The sequence below is a fragment of the Molossus molossus genome, unplaced genomic scaffold (assembly GCF_014108415.1).
Source record: "Molossus molossus isolate mMolMol1 unplaced genomic scaffold, mMolMol1.p scaffold_m16_p_10, whole genome shotgun sequence".
Classification (NCBI taxonomy): Eukaryota; Metazoa; Chordata; class Mammalia; order Chiroptera; family Molossidae; genus Molossus; species Molossus molossus.
In genome coordinates, this window is record NW_023425345.1 from 105,506,822 (window position 1) to 105,524,899 (window position 18,078).

An 18,078-nucleotide genomic window follows, 5' to 3' on the forward strand; every position below is an offset into this window, starting at 1 on the left:
AACTTGTGGAAGATTCTGAGTTCAGATTTTGATTGCCGTTTTGTTGTAATGTGTCGGAGGGGATGAGACGCACAGCCTAATTGTAAAGGAGCACTTTTTTCCTCACAGGCGGGCTGGGGGGGGGGGGGGCATAGTCTCCCCTCAGATCAGCAGCTTCTACTCTTCTTGCTAGCCGCTTTTAAAGACAGAAGCCCCGCCCTGCTGGTGTGGCTCACTGGTTGAGCAGAGACCCATGCACCAAGAGTTGCTGGTTCGATTCCCCCTCAGGGCACATGCCCAGGTTGTGGGCCCAGTCCAGCTGGGGGCATGCAGGAGGCAGCCAATCCATGTTAACTCTCATGGATTTTTCTATCTCTCTCTCCCTCTCCCTTCCTCTCTCTCTACAATCAATAAAGAAAAAATAAAAATAAATAAAAAAAGACAAGCCCCATCCCCCTCTTGCCCCCCCCCCAGGGGACTAGTACAATAGTGGGTGTGACAGCAATTACAGAAAATTAGCATTAATCACTGAGCTCATGATTTGCAGTTTCCTGCCAATACCTCCCAAAGCGTGGGACAACTATAACATTAGGCAAAATTTCTTTACTTTTAGGGGTAATTAACCTATTATTGGAAAAATACTGAGGAAGGTCCAACTGATGATAAAAATGGAGTCATTTAGTTGCCTTAGCCAAGGGGCCTGGCTCAATTTGTCAGGTGCCTGCAAAATACAAGGTACTGTTTGTTGCTGGGAACTGAAACTATAAAGAAATCCTAATGTCCGGGGCCTTAAATCATCCAGGAGGGAAAAGACTTGGAGGTGGTATCTGTGATACAAGGTGGCTGGAAATAAGTGCTCTTTGTACCATCAGTGAGTACAGAATTCCAGGGAGAAGAAAAATGATCCCAGCTGGGGTATTCTTTGTGGCAGAGAAGACAGTGGGGTAGCCCTGATGGGGTAGTAGGAGCCTCCTAGACAGTTTTGTTGAGCATTCCATGTGGTGGACAGTGGCTGAACCACAACCCTTGGGTGGGCAGGATAAGGTGTGTGGCTGGAAAAGGAGAGACGCTAAAGAGGGATGTAGGGACTCCTCCTGGCTTGCGTGAGAGCTGGGCTAACCACCTTTGACTTAAATTTTTTTTCCCTTTATTGATTTTAGAGAGAGGAAGGGAGAGGGAGAGAGACAGAAACATCGATGAGAGAAAACACTGATTGGCCGCATCCTGCATGCCCCTCACTGGGAGTTGGTCCCACAACCTGGATATGTGCCCTGACTGGGAATTGAACCAGCGACCTCTTGGTGCATGGGTTGATGCGCAACCACTGAGCCACACAGGCCAGGCCCACCTTTGACTTTCATTGCTCAGTGGGAAGCTACTGAAAGTCTGGAGCAGGTGCACAGCATAATTCCAGAGAGGGCTGGAGAGAAGTGCTTGTCTCCATGCTCTTCTGCCACTTGCCACTGCATACACCTGACTCACATACAGTGCACCTGCCTGAGAAACAGTTCCCTGCATCATTGACTAGGCCCTTTACAAAGGAAGAAACTAGCCCAGGCCAGGTGGCTCAGTTGATTGGAGCATCCTCCAGTACACCAAAAGGTTGCAGGTTCAATTCTGGTCAGAGCACATACCCAAGTTGCCAGTTCAAGCCCTCATTGGGGGCATATGGGAGGCAACTGATCTGTATTTGTCTCTCACATCTGTTTCTCTCTCTCTCTCTCTCTCTCTCTCTCTCCCACCCACCCTCCCTTCCTTTCTTTCTCTCTAAAAATCAATAAAAACATCCTCGGGTGAGGATTAAAAACAGAAGAAGAAAGAAATTCCAGCCCTCAGAGTTCTGTCTCTGCTGGTGTTTTAGTGGGTGCAATACCTGCTATAGTAAGGAGAGTTAAAGCCACAAACTTGAACTCAGGGACCCAGGTTTGCATCCTGACTTCACCACTTACAGTTTCTGCAACCTTGGGCATTTTAGGCTGCCTGCGCTCGGCTGTCCTCATTTCCACAGTGGAAGGCTGGTTAGCGAGCCATCTCAAAGTGGGCCCATACCACTTTACAGAATATAACTCTCCAGAGCCCAGCTTCATTTGGCTCTCAGTGACTCCCTCATAGACAGAGGAGTCTGTTCTGTTCTAGCCCAGCACTGCAACACAGGGTGTGGGAGCTTGATAAGTATCTGGAAAAAAGAACACAGGAGAGAAGGAATGACAAGTGAGTGGTCACTTCTGCTTGAACAGCAACGATAAGCTGAGACCAGGCCGAGTACTCTTCCTGGCTGCCTGGATTGTACCTGAAAACCCGGATGACGTTGAGTTCCCGCAGAAGTCAGTTCTGGAGAAACCATAAGGAATTGCAGTTCCCTGGGTAGGCTTTACCCAAGGTTTCCCTTGGCTATCAGCTCAGAGGAAAGCCCACAAAGACAGGACTTGGAGTTGGTCATTGTGACTGTTAGCACACAATTTTTCAGACAGAATGTATTCTGAATCATTTGATAGCATTCTAAATTATTTTTTGGCCTGAGCACTTGTGGTTTTGACTTGTGGTAGACCAGCTGTGTGGTTTAACCCTTATCTTCTGGTTTCCAGAAACTGCTTTCAGCTGGGCCATTCTTCCCCAGTGGAAGGTTTTTTCTGTGGGTGCTTTTTCACGGTGTAGGCATTTGGTGAGTCAGGGCTGGGGTCACTGCTAGTGGTAGACTCAGCAAAGTTAACAGTTTCCTTGGCCACCATGCTCAACTTCTCACTTCCCCTCTGAAGGCTAGCCTTCCATCTAGAGCAGGGCTCGGGAACGTCCAGCTTGCAGGCCGTATAAGGCCTACAAAATCATTTGGTCTGGCCCTACCAAGGCAACCTCGGTGGGACTCAAGATTCAATAAATCTAGGAGTTTTTTCATAGCAACATACATTTATGTTAAGTGAATCATAATAGCGTACATTTTGAGGGTCAAGCAAGGAACGACCACTACGGGACAGACAGGACACATACCAGTACATGACAGGACAGACACATATGCTTCTCATTGGCTGCCTGCGGCCCGTCTGCCTGTATTACAGTGACTCAGAGGACAGTGCCAGGCAGGCTGGGAGTGTACACGGTGTCAAAGTGTTAACACACTAGAGAAACTATGGCGATCTGGTGATGATGAGATGAGATGTGATGAGATAATTCCTCACGACATTGATGACCTTGCCTCCAATGATTGACGATGATATTGTTGACTTCTTTGTCAACACAGACAATAACTCCAATTCAACCTTTATCCACACGTCCTCGATCAACAATCCTCACAAAACCTGAGGATGAAGATAAGGAAATTACAATACACAGAAAAGACCTCAAGAGTTGATATGAGCGCTGGATATGTTCCAAATCTAAGATGCAGTATTAGAACAGCAATGAAAGCAAAATAATCACATCGCTGGTGACACACACACTGGATAGTTATTCAAACTTAAGTGGTGTGATATCCTACAAATGGTAACTGAAAAGAAAGGAAAAGTTGATCCTCTGCCCATTTTTTAATTGGTTTTTTGTCTTCCTTTTGTTGAGTTGTATGAACACTATATATTTTGGAAATTAACCCCTTATCTGATGCATCATTGCCGATTATGCTCTCCCATATAGTGGGATTCCTTTCCATTTTGATGGTTGTTTCTTTTGCTGTGCATAAACTTTTTAGTTTGATGTAGTCCCATGTGTCACTTTTTCCTTTGTTTCTGTTGCCTTAGGTGATGTATCAGTGAAAATTCTGCTGCATATGATGTCTGAGATTTTGTTTTCTAATTTTTATGGATTCACGAGTTACATTTAAGTCTTTTATTCATTTTGAGTTTATTCTCATGTATGGTGTAAGTTGATGTTCTAGCTTCATTTTTTTGCAGGTAGCTGTCCAATTTTCCCAACATTTATTGACGAGACTGTCTTGACTCCACTGTATGCTCCTGCCACCTTTGTCAAATATTAATTGAGCATATTGTCTTGGGTCCATTTCTGGGTTCTTTGTTCTGTTCCATTGATCTCTCTGCCTGTTCTTGTGCCAGTACCAGGCTGTTTTGACTACAGTGGCTTTGTAGTATAACCTGAAATCTGATCATGTGATCCCTCCTACTTTGTCTTTTTTAATATTGCTGTGGCTATTCGGGGTCTTTTAGGGTTCCATATAAACTTTTGGAGTGTTTGTTCTAGTTCTGTGAAATATGTTGTTGGTATTTGATGGGGATTGCATTGAATCTATAGATTGCTTTGAGTAGTATGGTCATTTTAATGATGTTAATTCTTCCAATCCATGAACAAGGTATACGCTTCCACTTTTTTATATATTCCTCTATTTCTTTTTTCAGTGACCTGTAGTTTTCTGCAAATAGGTCCTTTACTTTTTTGGTTAAGTTTTTTCCTAGGTATCTTAATTTTTTTGCTGCGATGGTAAATGGGATAGTCTTTTTAGTTTCTCTTTCTGTGATTTCATCATTGGTTTATAAGAATGCTGTTGATTTTTTGACGTTAATTTTGTATCCTGCTACTTTGCCAAATTTATTTATTAAGTCTAGTAGATTTTTGATGGAGTCTTTTAGGGTTTTCTATGTACAATATCATGTCATCTGCAAATAATGACAGTTTCACTTCCTCCTTTCCAATTTGGATCCCCTTTATTTTTCCTTCCTGTCTGATTGCTGTGGCTAAGACTTCCAGTACTATGTTAAATAAAAGTGACAAAAAAACCTAATTAAAAAATGGGCAGAGGACCTAAATAGACACCTCTCCAAAAAGGACATACAAATGGCCAAGAGACATATGAAGAAATGCTCAATGTCACTAATCATCAGAGAGATGCAAATTAAAACAGCTATGAGGTATCACCTCACACCTGTCAGAATGGCTGCCATCAACAAATCATCAAACAAGTGTTGGTGAGGGTGTGGAGAAAAGGGGACTCTAGTACACTGCTGGTGGGAATGCAGACTGGTGCAGCCACTGTGGAAAACACTATGGTGTTACCTCAAAAAGTTAAAATTGAACTGCCATTTGACCCAGTGATCCCACTTCTAGGAATATACCCTAAGAAACCTGAAACACCAATCAGAGAGAATATATGTACCCCTATGTTCATAGCAGCACTATTTACATAGCTAAGATCTGGAAACAACCCAAGTGTTCATCAGTAGATGAGTGGATAAAAAAGTTGTGGTATCTATATACAATGGAATACTACATAGTTGTAAGAAAGAAAGATCTCTTATCCTTTGAGATGGCATGGAAAGATCTGGAGAGTATTATGCGAAGTGAAACAAGCCAAGCAGAGAAAGACAAATATCACATGATCTCACTTATTTGTGGGATATAATGAACTAAACAAACTGCTGAACAAAATTAGCCCAGAGACAGAGTTGGGGTGCAGGCTGACAAGCCTCAGAGGAGGGGGAGGGTTGTGGGGGAAGAGATAAACCACAGAACTTACATGAATGTATGCATGACCAGTGAACACAGATAACAAAGCTGTGGATGGGACAGGGGCTAAGGGGAGGAGGGTATTAATGGGGGGAAAATGAGAAACATCTGTAATAAAAACAAATTAATAAATAAAAAATAAAAGGACAAGTTGATGCAGAGTGTTGATCTTTCCAAGAGAAATGGACGAATGATTTTTGGTTGAAGCCAAAGGCAAACCTATGTGCCTAGTTTGTGGTGATGCATTAGCAGTAATGAAAAAAGCCAATCTGGAGTGTCATTACAGCTCAAAACATGCTGATCTCTGAATTGGGAGGCAAATGCATCTGGATAAAATCAATGCTCTTCACCGGAACTTGGAATCACAACAAGCCAATTTCACTGGGCCTCATTGTGACAGAGACAACGTTATTCAGATGAGTTATGTAGTGAGTGAACTAATCACAAAGCTGAGGCTCGTGCAGAGGGAAAGTGTGTGAAAGTGCATGGTGGCTGCTGCGGAGTTCTTAGCACCAGACAGAGTAAAATTGTTCCAGTGTTAGTTTGTCTCGGAGAACGGTCTCAGATCGGATTCCTGACTCAGCACAAGATATTGAAAAAGCACTTAAGGATTCTGCAGGAGATTTCCAAATTTTCTCTGTGGCTTGTGCTGAGATAATGGACATAACAAGTACTGCCCAAGTGGCCATTTTCGTTAGTGGGATAACTGCGGACTTGGACCCGCAAGAGGAACTGCTGTCCCTGGAAGCCACGAGTGGCACTACAAGAGGTAAGGACTTGTTTGAGAGACTTGCTTTATCAATGAAAATACTAGAGCTAACATTTGAAGAGTTAAGTGGCCTTACTACAGATGGAGCTCCAGCTCACAAAAAGGGTTAATTGCATTTGTCAAGAAAGAACTGAATCGTCTCAGTCTTGATCCAAGTGATTTAATTCTATGCCACTGCATCACACACCAAGAAAGTCTGTGCACAGACGTTGGGGCTCAACAATGTGATGTCAACAGTAGTAGCATGTATACATTTTGTTAAAAGCAGAGGGTTTAACAACTGCCCGTTTAAGGAGTTATTGAATGATCTTGACTCTGAGCACAGTGATCTTGCTTATCACTGTGAAGTGTGGTGGCTGAGTCTCAGGAACATGCTCATGAGGTTTTACCAACTGCGGGATGAAGTCAAGCAGTTCATGGAGATGAAGGGAAAACCTGTCAGGGAACTCAATGATAGCAAGTGGCTGCGTGATTTAGCATTCATGGTGGACATTACCAAGTTCCTCTCAGAGCTGAACGTCAAGTTGCAGAGCCCCAACCACCTTCTGAGCGCCCTGCTTTCAAACGTGAAATCATTTGAAGCTAAATTAAGGCTGTGGAAAGTGCAACTCAAAAGGAATAACTTGGTGTATTTCCACTCTGGAAGGACAAAAGCCTACGACACTCAAATATGCTGGTGAATGTATGAAACTAATGAGGCATTTAATGAAAGATTCAAGGACGTGAAAAATAAACAAATGGAAGTGAACATCTTTGCTACACATTCAATGTGGAACCAGCTAATGTGCCTGATAACCTACAACATGAAATCCTTCAGCTGCAAAGTGATGAGCTGAAAACCAGGTACAACCACCTACCACTGCTTGGGTTCTTTTTTTTTTTCCCTTTATTAATTTTAGAGAGAGAAGGGAGAGGAAGAGAGATAGAAACATCGATTGGCCACCTCCTGCGTGCCCCCCACTGGGGATTTGGCCCACAACCTGGCATGTGCCCTGACCAGGAATCGAACCAGCAGCTCTTGGTATATGGGTCAGCACTCAACCACTGAGCCACACTAGCCAGCCAGCTTGAGTTCCATAAATGTTATATAAGCAATGATGAGTTTTCCACTTTGAGGAGACAGGCATTGAAATATGCATCTGTGTTCGGAACAACTTATTGCTGTGAGCGGTTCTTTTCAAAATTTACCATTGCGAAGAGTCCACTGTGCTCCAGACTGACTGACACAAACTGGAAAAGCAGTCGCAGTAGCAACATTATCAACACCAGCCAACATCACAGCCTCACCAAAGAGAAGCAGTTCTAGCCATCATATTAGGGGTGGGTTAATTAAATGTTTAATCAAATATAGCAGGCTAATTTATAAATTGATAATTTTGTATGATGTTATACATGATGTTATAAATATCCAAATAGCCGTGGCAGAGAAAAAGGTTCCCCACCCCTGCTCCAGAGACTCAGGTCAGAGAGCAGCAAGAGGCACTGCCGTGCAGGGGAGAGGACGTGGGCTGAGAGGCAGACCCTGGCTTCCCTCACCCGCTCTGCAGCCCTTGTCTGTCACTCCACTGCTATGAGCAGGTGTCTTCGTCTATAAAAAGAGGTGACCCACACCTAACAGGGTTATGTGGAGACAGAATAACTTGCTAGATATATGAAAGGACCAGACCACATGGGCTATGGTGGGGGGAGGTGCAGGGGTACTGGCATGTCCTGCAGCTTTATTCAGGCACTGTGCAGGGGTTAGCATGTGTGCCTTCATTCGGCGCTCACAGCATCCTGCCAGGCCAACAGTCGCGTGTTGCAGAGGCTGGGTGACCGGCCCAGGATCGCGTCCTTGCTGAGTGCTGAGCTGAGAAGCAAAGCTCTGCCTGGGACTGCAGGCTTCTCTTTGCCATGCCTGGCAGTGGTCACTGACTGCACAGGGCGAAGTCTTATTTCTTCCCTGTGATCTTCACCACTGTGGACAGATGATATTGGCCTGCTGTTTTTTACTCCAAGGGGCAGTATAGCAGTGATTGGGAGCCTGGGTTCTGGAGCAAAGCTGCTTGAGTGTTCGCTCTGTGGGGCCTTGGCCACGGAGCCCACCTGCCTGTGCCTGTTTTCCATCAGTAAAAAGGAGATAATGGTACTTACTTCAGGATTGTTGTGAAGATTAAATGAGATATGTATATAAAGTGACTAGCATGATGCCTGGCACCAAAGGAAAGCTCAGTAAATACTAGCTGCACCGTTGTCATTGTCGTCGTCATCGTGAATATTCTCCCTCTTGGATTTCTGCCATTCTCTAGCACGTAGCTCGTAAATAATACTCTGATCCTACTATTTTTTTTTTAATGGGCATTTGAAGTAAAGAAATTAGGGGTGATTTGTTGGAGGGGAATAAAACAAGATCTGTCTTAGTAGTAGCCAAAGAGCCTGAATGCATTTTTTACATTATTAAAAACATTATGTTAATATAAATTCTATATAGAAATTAAATTATAAGGAAAAAATGTCTGCTGTTTCTTCCCCTAAACAAATTAATGTTTTCATATGTTTATCTTATTTTTCAATCCTTTCATTTGTTTGGAGTAACAGCATAAATAAAATTCTATCTTTTAATTAATTTTTATTGAGGTGACCCTTTAAAAATGGTACTAAGATGTTTAAAACAAAAAAGAGCAGATCCCAGTCCCTTCCTAAATGATCGATCCACTATACTTTTATTCCTTCTGACATTTGTCTCTATCTTTTTTTTTTTTCCTCACCCAAGGACATTTTTCCATTTTTTGTTCAGGTAGAGTGGGAGGGAGAGAGAGGAACAGAGAGAGAGAGAGAAACATCGACGTGAAGGGACACATCGAGTGGCCGCCACCCGCACAACCGACCAGGGCCAGGGATAAACTGCAACCGAGGTACGTGCCCTTAGTGGGAACCGAACCCGGGTCTCTCAGGACCGCAGGCCGACGCTCCAACCGCTGAGCCAAACTGGCCAGGGCTGTCTCTATCTTTCTAAATGTATTTATATTGTTATTCTTAATTTCTCAATTGTTTTAAAATATGTTTTTGTTGATTTTTTTAGATAGGAAGGGGAGAGAGATAGAAACACCGATGAGAGAGAACATCGATTGGCCGCCTCCTGCATGCCCCCCACTGGGGATCGGGCCCACATCCCGGGCATGTGCCCTGACTGGGAATCAAACCGGTGACCTCTGGGTGCATGGGTCAGCACTCAACCCCACACTGGCCAGGCTTATTTGTCAATTTTAGATGTTATCTATTGACGTATAATAGATGAATATCTAAAAGTGTTATATTAATCTCCTTCTGTTGCTTCTCCTCCCAATCTTCCGATTACAATTTTAGTTAAATCAGTAATCAGTATTTATTATGACAAGTAAATAATCTTCCCTGATGAGGCAAGTATGTGTACTTTTGATTATATTTCTTTTTTGGTATAATTTCTTTTCTCCCTGGAAATGATAATTGCTTTAATTCTTCTCTTCCATAATTTTCGATGTAACTATAGTTTTAGTTTTGTCTATCAAATTTATCATGTTTTTTTCCACAAACATCAGATATTCCATCAATTTTATTCCCCTTTCCCCAGAGAACTCCCTTCTGGTGCCCTCTGTCCACAGTTGCAGTCTGGACTGATTACTCTTTAGATCCATAACACAACTGCCACACTAGATATTCTGTTATGTTTATAGCTCCCATGGCCTGGACCCTGTGTCTCCTTCCTCAGAAATTACCCCCTCATTTTGCTGGAGCATGTCCTCCTGCAACTTTCTAGGAAAAGGTATGAGGGTGTGAGGGATGCATATATACAGAGATGGACAAAAGTAGGTTTATAGTTGTGAGTACGTGAAATACAGCTTATTCTTACATTTATTAATTATTGCATTTATTTGTATTATAACTGTAAACCTACTTTTGCCAACCCCTATGTATTATATAATTTTTTTAAGTCTTCACATGTCTGAAAAAAATGTCTTTATTCTACCCTCACACTTTTATTTATTCTCTCTTTCTCTCTCTCTCTCTCTGTCCTCTCTCTCTTTTTTTGTTAATCACCCATTGGATATTTTCCCATTTATTTTTAGATAGAGTGGAAGCAAGGGAGGAGGAGAGAGAGAAAGTGAAACATCAGTGTGAGAGAGAATTGGTTGCCTCCTGCCCAACCCCAACCAGGGCTGCAGCTCGAACCTGCAATCCAGGTACATGTCCTTGACCAGAAATCAAAGCTGAGACCTTTTGGTCCACAGGCCAGTGCTCTAACAGCTGAACCAAACTAGCCAAGTCTACTCTCACACTTTTTGAATAATTTGACTGGGTATAAAAATCTGAGGTTAAAGATAATTTTCTTTCAGAATTTTGGAGACATTGGTATTTTTATAGGAATTGAATCTATAGATTACTTTGGATAATATGGGCATTTTAATGGTGTTAATTATTCCTGTCCATAAGCACAGAATATGCTTCCATTTATTCGTATCTTCAGTGTCTTTCTTCAGTGTCTTACAATTTTCCAAGTACAGTTCCTTTACCTCCTTGGTTAGATTTGTTCCTAAGTATTTTAATTTTTTTTAATGCAATTATAAATGGGATTATTTTCTTAGTTTCTCTTTCTGATTGGTATGCATTATTGGTATAAAAATTCAATTGATTTCTGAATATTCATTTTGTATCCTCTTAACTTTACTGAATGTATCAGTTCTAGTAGTTTTTTGGTAGAATCGTTTTTTGTTTTTTTTTTTAATCTTCACCTGAAGATATTTTTTCCACTTATCTTTAAATATGGCGGGGGGGGGGGAGGGGGTTTGGAGAGAAACATCAATGTGAAAGACACATCAATTGTTTGCCTCCTGCACAGCCAGGGACAAACCGCAACCAAGGTACGTGCCCTTGGCTGGAATCAAACCTGAGACTCTTTGGTCCGCTGGCCAGTGCTCTAACCGCTGAGCAAAACTGTCCAGGGCTTTGGTAGAATCTTTACAGTTCTCTCTATATAGTATCATGCCGTCTGCAAAAACTAGTTTTACCTCCTCTTTTCCAGTTTGGATGCCTCTTATTTCCTCTGCCTGTCTGATCCCTGTGGCTGGACTTGTAGTACTTGTTGAAGAGCGGTGAAAGCCGGCATCCCTGTCTAGTTCCTGATCTTAAGGGAAATACCTTTTGTTTTTCCAAGAACCTTCTTTTTATTCCTGCTGTACCAAAAGTTTCATGATTTGGGGCCTTGGTCTGGGTCTTTTTTAAAATTTGTGTGCAGACCATTGCAGTGGACATTTTAAATTTGAAAATGTGTGTCCCTTAGTTCTAGAATCTTTTATTTTTAATACTTTCCTCCCTCTGTTTTCTCTGTAATCTTCTGGCAATCCAGTTAATCATACCTTGTATCTCCTGAATTGATTCTCTAATATTCACATTTTTTCTCTCCTATTTTTGTTAGTATTTGTTCTATCTTCAGACAAATTTCTTGAATTTTATAGCCCAATGTTTCTGTGGAATATTTTCAAAGTTCATTTTTATTCTCTGCTTGCTCACTTTCCACACTATCCTCATCATATGGCTGCTGTGTCCTCTCCTATCTCTTTGAAACTACTATAATTTTTAAAAATTCTATTCTGTTCCCAACATTGTCTTATTTCTTCCAAGAACATTTTTAAATATTTGTTTTGATCTATTTTTCACACAAGAAACCTTTCTCAAATATCTGGTACTCTTTGGCTATCTGGGGTTATTTTAAGAATAATCTTAAAATAAGAGCTCTAAAAGGCCGATTCAGTGCTCTGTGTAGATAGGGCTTACTGGTCATTGGGTTTCCGTAGGGATCAGGGTCGTGTACTGGCCCATGTACTGGTTGACTCTCAAGTGTCCAAATCTGGAGGTCTTCTCTCTGGGCCTCGCACCAGCATTCTGAGATGAGGGCAGGGGAAGAGAGGGTGAGGCTCCCCAAATCCCATCTGTAGACCTTTACATAACCCCACCCTGCCTGCTTCATACTACCTCCCAAGTACCTGCTACCTGTGAGACCGAATCTTAGAAGGGTTATACTGAGCCCGTGGCCTCTTTCTTGTCTGCAGCTCCCTTCCGCTGCGCTCAGATTGAAATTCCTCCCCTTGGCCTGAGCCAGTTTCCACTTTATCTTTTTAAAATGTGTCCACATTTCTTTGTCCTTGAAGAGTTATAAAAGTTTTCTCTTTCCTGTAACTTTTATGTAGTTTGGGGAGGGGGAGAAGATAATATGTGATTTCTTTTTTTTATTTTTTTTTATTTTTTTCTTTATTGATTTTAGAGAGAAAGGGAGGGAGAGGGAAAGAGACATAGAAACATCGATGAGGGAGAACATCGATTGGCCACCTCTTGCACGCCCCCGCACTGGGGATTGGGCCCACGACCTGGGCATGTGCCCTGACCAGGAATCGAACGAGCGACCTCTTGGTGCATGGGTCAATGCTCAGCCACTGAGCTACACCGGCTAGGCAATAGTCCATGATTTCTAATGGAATTTTTTATTCTATATTTTACTTGTATGTATAGTTTTGCTTGTTTACATCCTTTCCCCCATCATCCCTCTCTCCATCTCTTCCATTCCTTCATCCCCAGTAACCAGTGTGTCTGATATGTATTTGTTCACATGTTTTTCTATGCTCATACAGTCATATTCAAACATACATAAATATACAAGGAGTATTTTTATCACTTATTTCCATAGAAAATGGGATTATAAAATAAAAAGGTTTTGCATCTTATTTTTCTCTTCATTTTAGCCATCACTCCAGGTCAGTAGACATCTATGTAACTAACACTCTAATACTGAGTAATCCGTAGTAGATAGCAGTCTATTCAACCATTTCTGTTTTGATGGACATTGAGATTTAAATTAGCTCTTACTTTCTAAGCCCTACCCTATTGATGGGTATTCAACAGAAAGAGGGGGAAGCTATTTTTTAAAGCTAGCAAAGCTTAATTCTAAAACTTGATAAGTCATATACAAAAAGAGAAAACTAAAGACTAATCTCCCTTAAGAATATAAATGCAAACAATTCTATATAAAATATTAGAAAAATCAATAGTAGAATATGAAAAGAATAGTATACCATAATCAAGTAGGATTTATTCCAGTTCAAAATTGATCCATTATCATCAAATCTATCAACATAATTCATTACATTGACAAAGGACAAAATCTAAGTTATTTTGTTAATAAATGCTGGAGAGGTATTTGGTAAGGTTTAGGAGCTGTTTTATGTAAAAACTATGATGAAAATACTTATATACAACCATGACTGTCAAAAACCAAGATCAAAAACACTGTTAAATACCAAGCTATTGCCCGGCTGGTGTGGCTCAGTGGATTGAGCATCGACCCATGCACTGAGGGGTCACCAGTTCAGTTCTCAGTAAGGGCACATGCCCAGGTTGCGGGCTCGATCCCCAGTGGGGGGCATGCAGGAGGCAGCCAACCAGTGTTTCTCTCTCTCCCCCTCTGCCTTCCTCTTTATCTAAAAAATCAATAAAAATATATTTTAAAAATATATAACAAGCTGTTTAAACCAATCACAGGAATTAGAGGAGATGCACCAGCATCAGTGTTAATTAGCTGACTGAGTTTTCATTTTTTTATTTTATTTTTACCTCTTGGTGCACAGGGTAATGCTCAACCAACTGAACCACCGGCCAGGGTGTGGCTGGGTTTTCAGAGCCTTGCACTCCCTCTTGGTCTACATGAAGACAAGATCCACTCATTAAATGCATCGTCTTGCCGTGGGTGTGAGTAGCTACCAGTGGATAGTAGGAAGTTACTCAAAGTGGGCATCTGTTTGCCTTTTTGAGAAGAGCCCCCCCATCTCAAGGTGAAAGAGCCAGTTTCTTGTCCTCCATACCCCTGCCCTAGGAGTTTCAAGTGGAAGGAGAAATAGAACATTCAGGGAAGTTAATCTCATCACCGTTCAAGAAACTGAGTGACCTCTGTCAGAGCACAGGGTCAGCTCCGTGGGTCTTGTTGAACATGTGAGGAGTGCCTTGCAGGGCTGTGTTGGCCGGGACCAGCAGGTGAGCATTGATCCCGAGCAGCTGGACGGGATGCAGGAAGTCTAGACCCCAAGATGAACTGGTGTCCCAGAAAGGCTGGCTACCGGTGGAATGACACACTTGCAGTCACACTTGGACATTCTATTCTCTCTTCCTTCGTTTTGTGAATGAACCCTCCCTCGTAGCACAGCGTCTCCTCCCATTCCTTAACCCCGCCTCCCTGCTCCCTCTTGAGAGAAAGGCAGGTGCCAACCCAATGCCCTGTTTACACACAGATACCCATTTGCCTGTTGTTCTTAAGATCGTATTTCTGGCCCTATTCAACTCTGGACTTTCTGCCCCGCAGCGGGTGCTTGGTCCATTTCACCAGTTACGGTAACTGAAAATACCTGAGCCTGAGTTCACTTTAGTGCCATGTTTGAATGTGTGGAGGGCACCCATATAATAATAGCTTCCATTTATTGAGCACTTATTATAAGAAGGGGAACCAATAATTAAAGAGCAGCTGTTATGTGCCAGACGCTGGACAGATTTAGTCTCTTTAGCAGTCAGATGGTTCTCTGGGTACTGCAGCCAACAGAGCTGCTCATACTGATTCTCCTGGGGCTTGTCATAAGCTTCCTGTCTAACAGTGTCATTTCTCTTCACTTGTAACTGGTGCGCAGATACATCCCCATCGTTTGAAACCTTTCCTAATACAGACGGAGTAGAGTGAACAGCGCCATACACACACCATGTCACTACCAGCCCACTCCCTGCCCCGAGATCTTGATTTCCATTTGTAGCATTTAATTGTCAACAGTACTATGAAGTTGGTGGTGTGGTTATTCTGATTGTACACTTGAAGAAGTCAAGGCTTGGCAGTGGTAGATTTCTCGAGGGGACTCCGCCCCAGGGGCTTTGCGAGCACTCGTGAGACTGAGGCGTGTGACTCATGCAGAACAGGGTGAGGGAGCTCTTCCCGCAGGCACCTGTAGGGACTCAGAAATTTCTGGAGCAGGGGCTGGAGTTTTTGCTCCTCCCCCTTCCAGCACTGTGTCTGCACCGAAGATGGAAGCCGCGACCCGAGGCCTGTCACCGGGGCCCCCGGGAGAACCCGTCCAGGCTTTTAGAGCGGGAATGTCCCCAGCTCACAACGGTTACTCAGAAAACACCAGTTCCTTTTGCTCTCCACTGTCCCCACTTCTCATCCCGTTTCTCCTCAGTGGGGCAGCATGAGAAAAGTGTGAAGATAATATGGTCCCCTTCCCCAGACTGGCCCCCAGAAGAGAGGACGGGCCGTGTGGATTTCACTCTTGAGAATGAGCCGGAGAAAAGTGCCTGAGCCCAGCTTGCGAATCAGAGTTCTTCCTCAGCTGTAATTATCTCTCTCTTTTTCCCCGCAGGGGCTAAACTGCACAGTCAAGAACAGTAAGTTATCCTTTTTTGTCATTCTTGTTGCTTTGCTAGTAAAGTGCTAACCTCATGCTGCCCTTCCCCTTGTAGTCTGGGATGAGGGCTGAACCTTCCGGCCTTGGATGCACACAGCCGCGCTTCAGAATATTTATTACCCAGGCCCTGACCAGCGTGGCTCAGTGTTGGGCATCGTCCGTGCACCGAAGGGTCGCAGTTCGATTCCCGGTCGGGGCGCATGCCCGGGCTGTGGGCCCGTCCCAGTGCAGGGTGTGCAGGAAGCGGGAGGCAGCTGATGGACGTTCCACTTTCACATCAGTGTTTCTCTCTAAAAATTAATACTAAATCTTTATGAAAAGAATATTATTCAAAGTCAGGAAGTGCGAAGCTGAACTACCCTTTGGATTTTGAGATTGTCCTCGAGATGCTCTCCTGGTGCGTTGTCATCCAACTCGGTTTGCCAGAGCTTGTCACTGGAACGGGAGAGACATCTGTGGTGTTGACTTTGCTCCGTGTTTTCATTCAAGGAGGCGGCACGAAGTGTAGTGTCTGTGCTAATTAGGGACCCTGACGTATAAAAGTAAAGCAGCCCTTACCTGCCCCGTCCTTCCTCTCCCCATTTCCAACCACTGCCTCATCTCAAAACCAAGTTGCGTGCTCTGTGCTCTCTCCTGAAATGCCCTTCAGACTTCAAAGTTTGCAGTGACCCCAGACAAGCACAAGAACAGAGGGGGCAGGGTGGGAACGCTGAGAGCCCCGCAGGGGATCACAGGCTGCACCTGGCGTTCAAGGGCCAGGTCTCTGGACGCACTGCTGGGCATCTTGCCTGCATGCTTCCGTCTCGCAGAGCAGCGTCTCAGATCTGTGCTTTTCCTGGCCACCAGGTACCTGCCTGGATGACAGCTGGATCCAGCCTCGAAAATTGACCCCCTCATCCCCAAAAGATCTCCGGGTCCAGGTGCAATTAGCCCAAACCCCGCATGAAGACTTTGTCCCTGTGGTTCACATCGAATGGACACTGCAGACGGACGGTGAGTAGGCATGTCAGCGGGACCTGTGGGCTCTGCCCACCTCCAGGTGAACCCACAAGCTAGACCATCTGGCTCTCCCATTAGACCAGAAGTAGGTTCCCAGTCCTGTGCTCAGACACGAGGGCCCAAAGTAGTGCTGAAAGGAGCCATCGTTCATTCAGTGTTTTAGATACCATCCCACCATCTTTCATGAAAGGCTTCCCTTCAGCCTGAAATCTTTATCACTCCAGGAAAAAAGTCACATGGTTAATTGTAACTGAAGTTACCAAATATTTACTGGAAAAATTGTTAACACATTTGCCAGCCTACTTTTTCCCTTAATTTAGAGGCTGCCATTTCTTAAAATGACAACCCCACCCCCACCCCCAAACCTCTTAGGGATAGAGCTGTATTACAGAATTGAGAAGATTGGGGTTAACAAGAGCCAGCCCTAGATTTGTGAACAAGTCCTGGGAGAGTGGTCTTTGTTGGTCCCCAGCTCCTGCTGCAGTTGCAGCCTCCTCAAGGGCGCTGGGGTGGCCATGTTAGACACCCATGCCCTGTTGCAACACCTTAGCCACAGCTTGCAAAGCCTTTGCTTCTAGCACCTTGCGAAGTGTTGCTTGTTCTTGTCTGGCTACAAAGTAACTATCTGAGGGCAGGCGGCTGCCTAGGCCCAGGAGGGAGCTAGGAGGAGCAGGAAGTGGAGGGTTGGGTTAGGCAGATTTTCTTTTCAGAGAGAGTAAGCCTAACCGTTGCAAAGTGACGCACCCAGTGCCTTGTCGCATTCATTCATCCACATCTGTGCCTCCTCCCCTCCCTTTGGTCTTCAGCCAGCATCCTCTTCCTGGAGGGTGCAGAGTTGTCTGTCCTGCAGCTGAACACCAATGAGCGTTTGTGTGTCAAGTTTGAGTTTCTCTCCAGACTTCAGCATCATCACAAACGGGTAAGAATTGAGCTCCTGGGCAGATTGTGTTCCTCTGATGATCACGCGCAGCAGAACATGTTTTTGAAAACTTGCCAGACATGTCAACCCCTGCTTTTCCTACCTTCCCGAGCTGGCCCTTCTTAAGAAAGTTGAATGCGTGCTGCCATCTTTATTTGTATCTGAGATCAATCTGGGCCCTGCCTTCAGAAAGGAACAACTCTGCCCAGACCAGAGCACCGCAGTGGGTGGGGCCCAAGCAGATGAGTTCTGCACCATTTCCGCTCACTTTGCTGCTCGTGGCCAGGTAGTTAAATGTTGATTCTCATTTAGTTTGTTTAAAGCTGCGGTTTTCACCCTGCTGGAGTGGCTCGGGTTGAACGTTGACTTGTGTGCCACGAGGTCCACGGTTTGATTCTAGTCAGGTCATATGCCCAGGTTGCAGGCTCGATCCCCAGCAGGGAGTGTGCAGGAGGCAGCCGGAGGATGTTTTCCTCATCTTCGATGTTTCTGTCTCACTCTCCTCTTCCTTCCTCTCTCCA

At 44.0% G+C, this 18,078-nt stretch overlaps 1 protein-coding gene across 2 annotated transcripts in view; it reads left to right on the forward strand.

Annotated features, from left to right (window-relative positions):
• IL17RA (interleukin 17 receptor A) overlaps positions 1 to 18,078 on the forward strand; it is a 32,980-nt gene that overhangs the window by 1,557 nt on the left and 13,345 nt on the right. For both annotated transcript variants that reach the window (XM_036251888.1, XM_036251886.1), the window contains exons 2-4: positions 15,595 to 15,619; positions 16,486 to 16,632; positions 17,445 to 17,557. In XM_036251888.1, the coding sequence (XP_036107781.1) occupies positions 15,595 to 15,619; positions 16,486 to 16,632; positions 17,445 to 17,557 (285 nt within the window). The remainder of the gene's footprint in view (positions 1 to 15,594; positions 15,620 to 16,485; positions 16,633 to 17,444; positions 17,558 to 18,078) is intronic.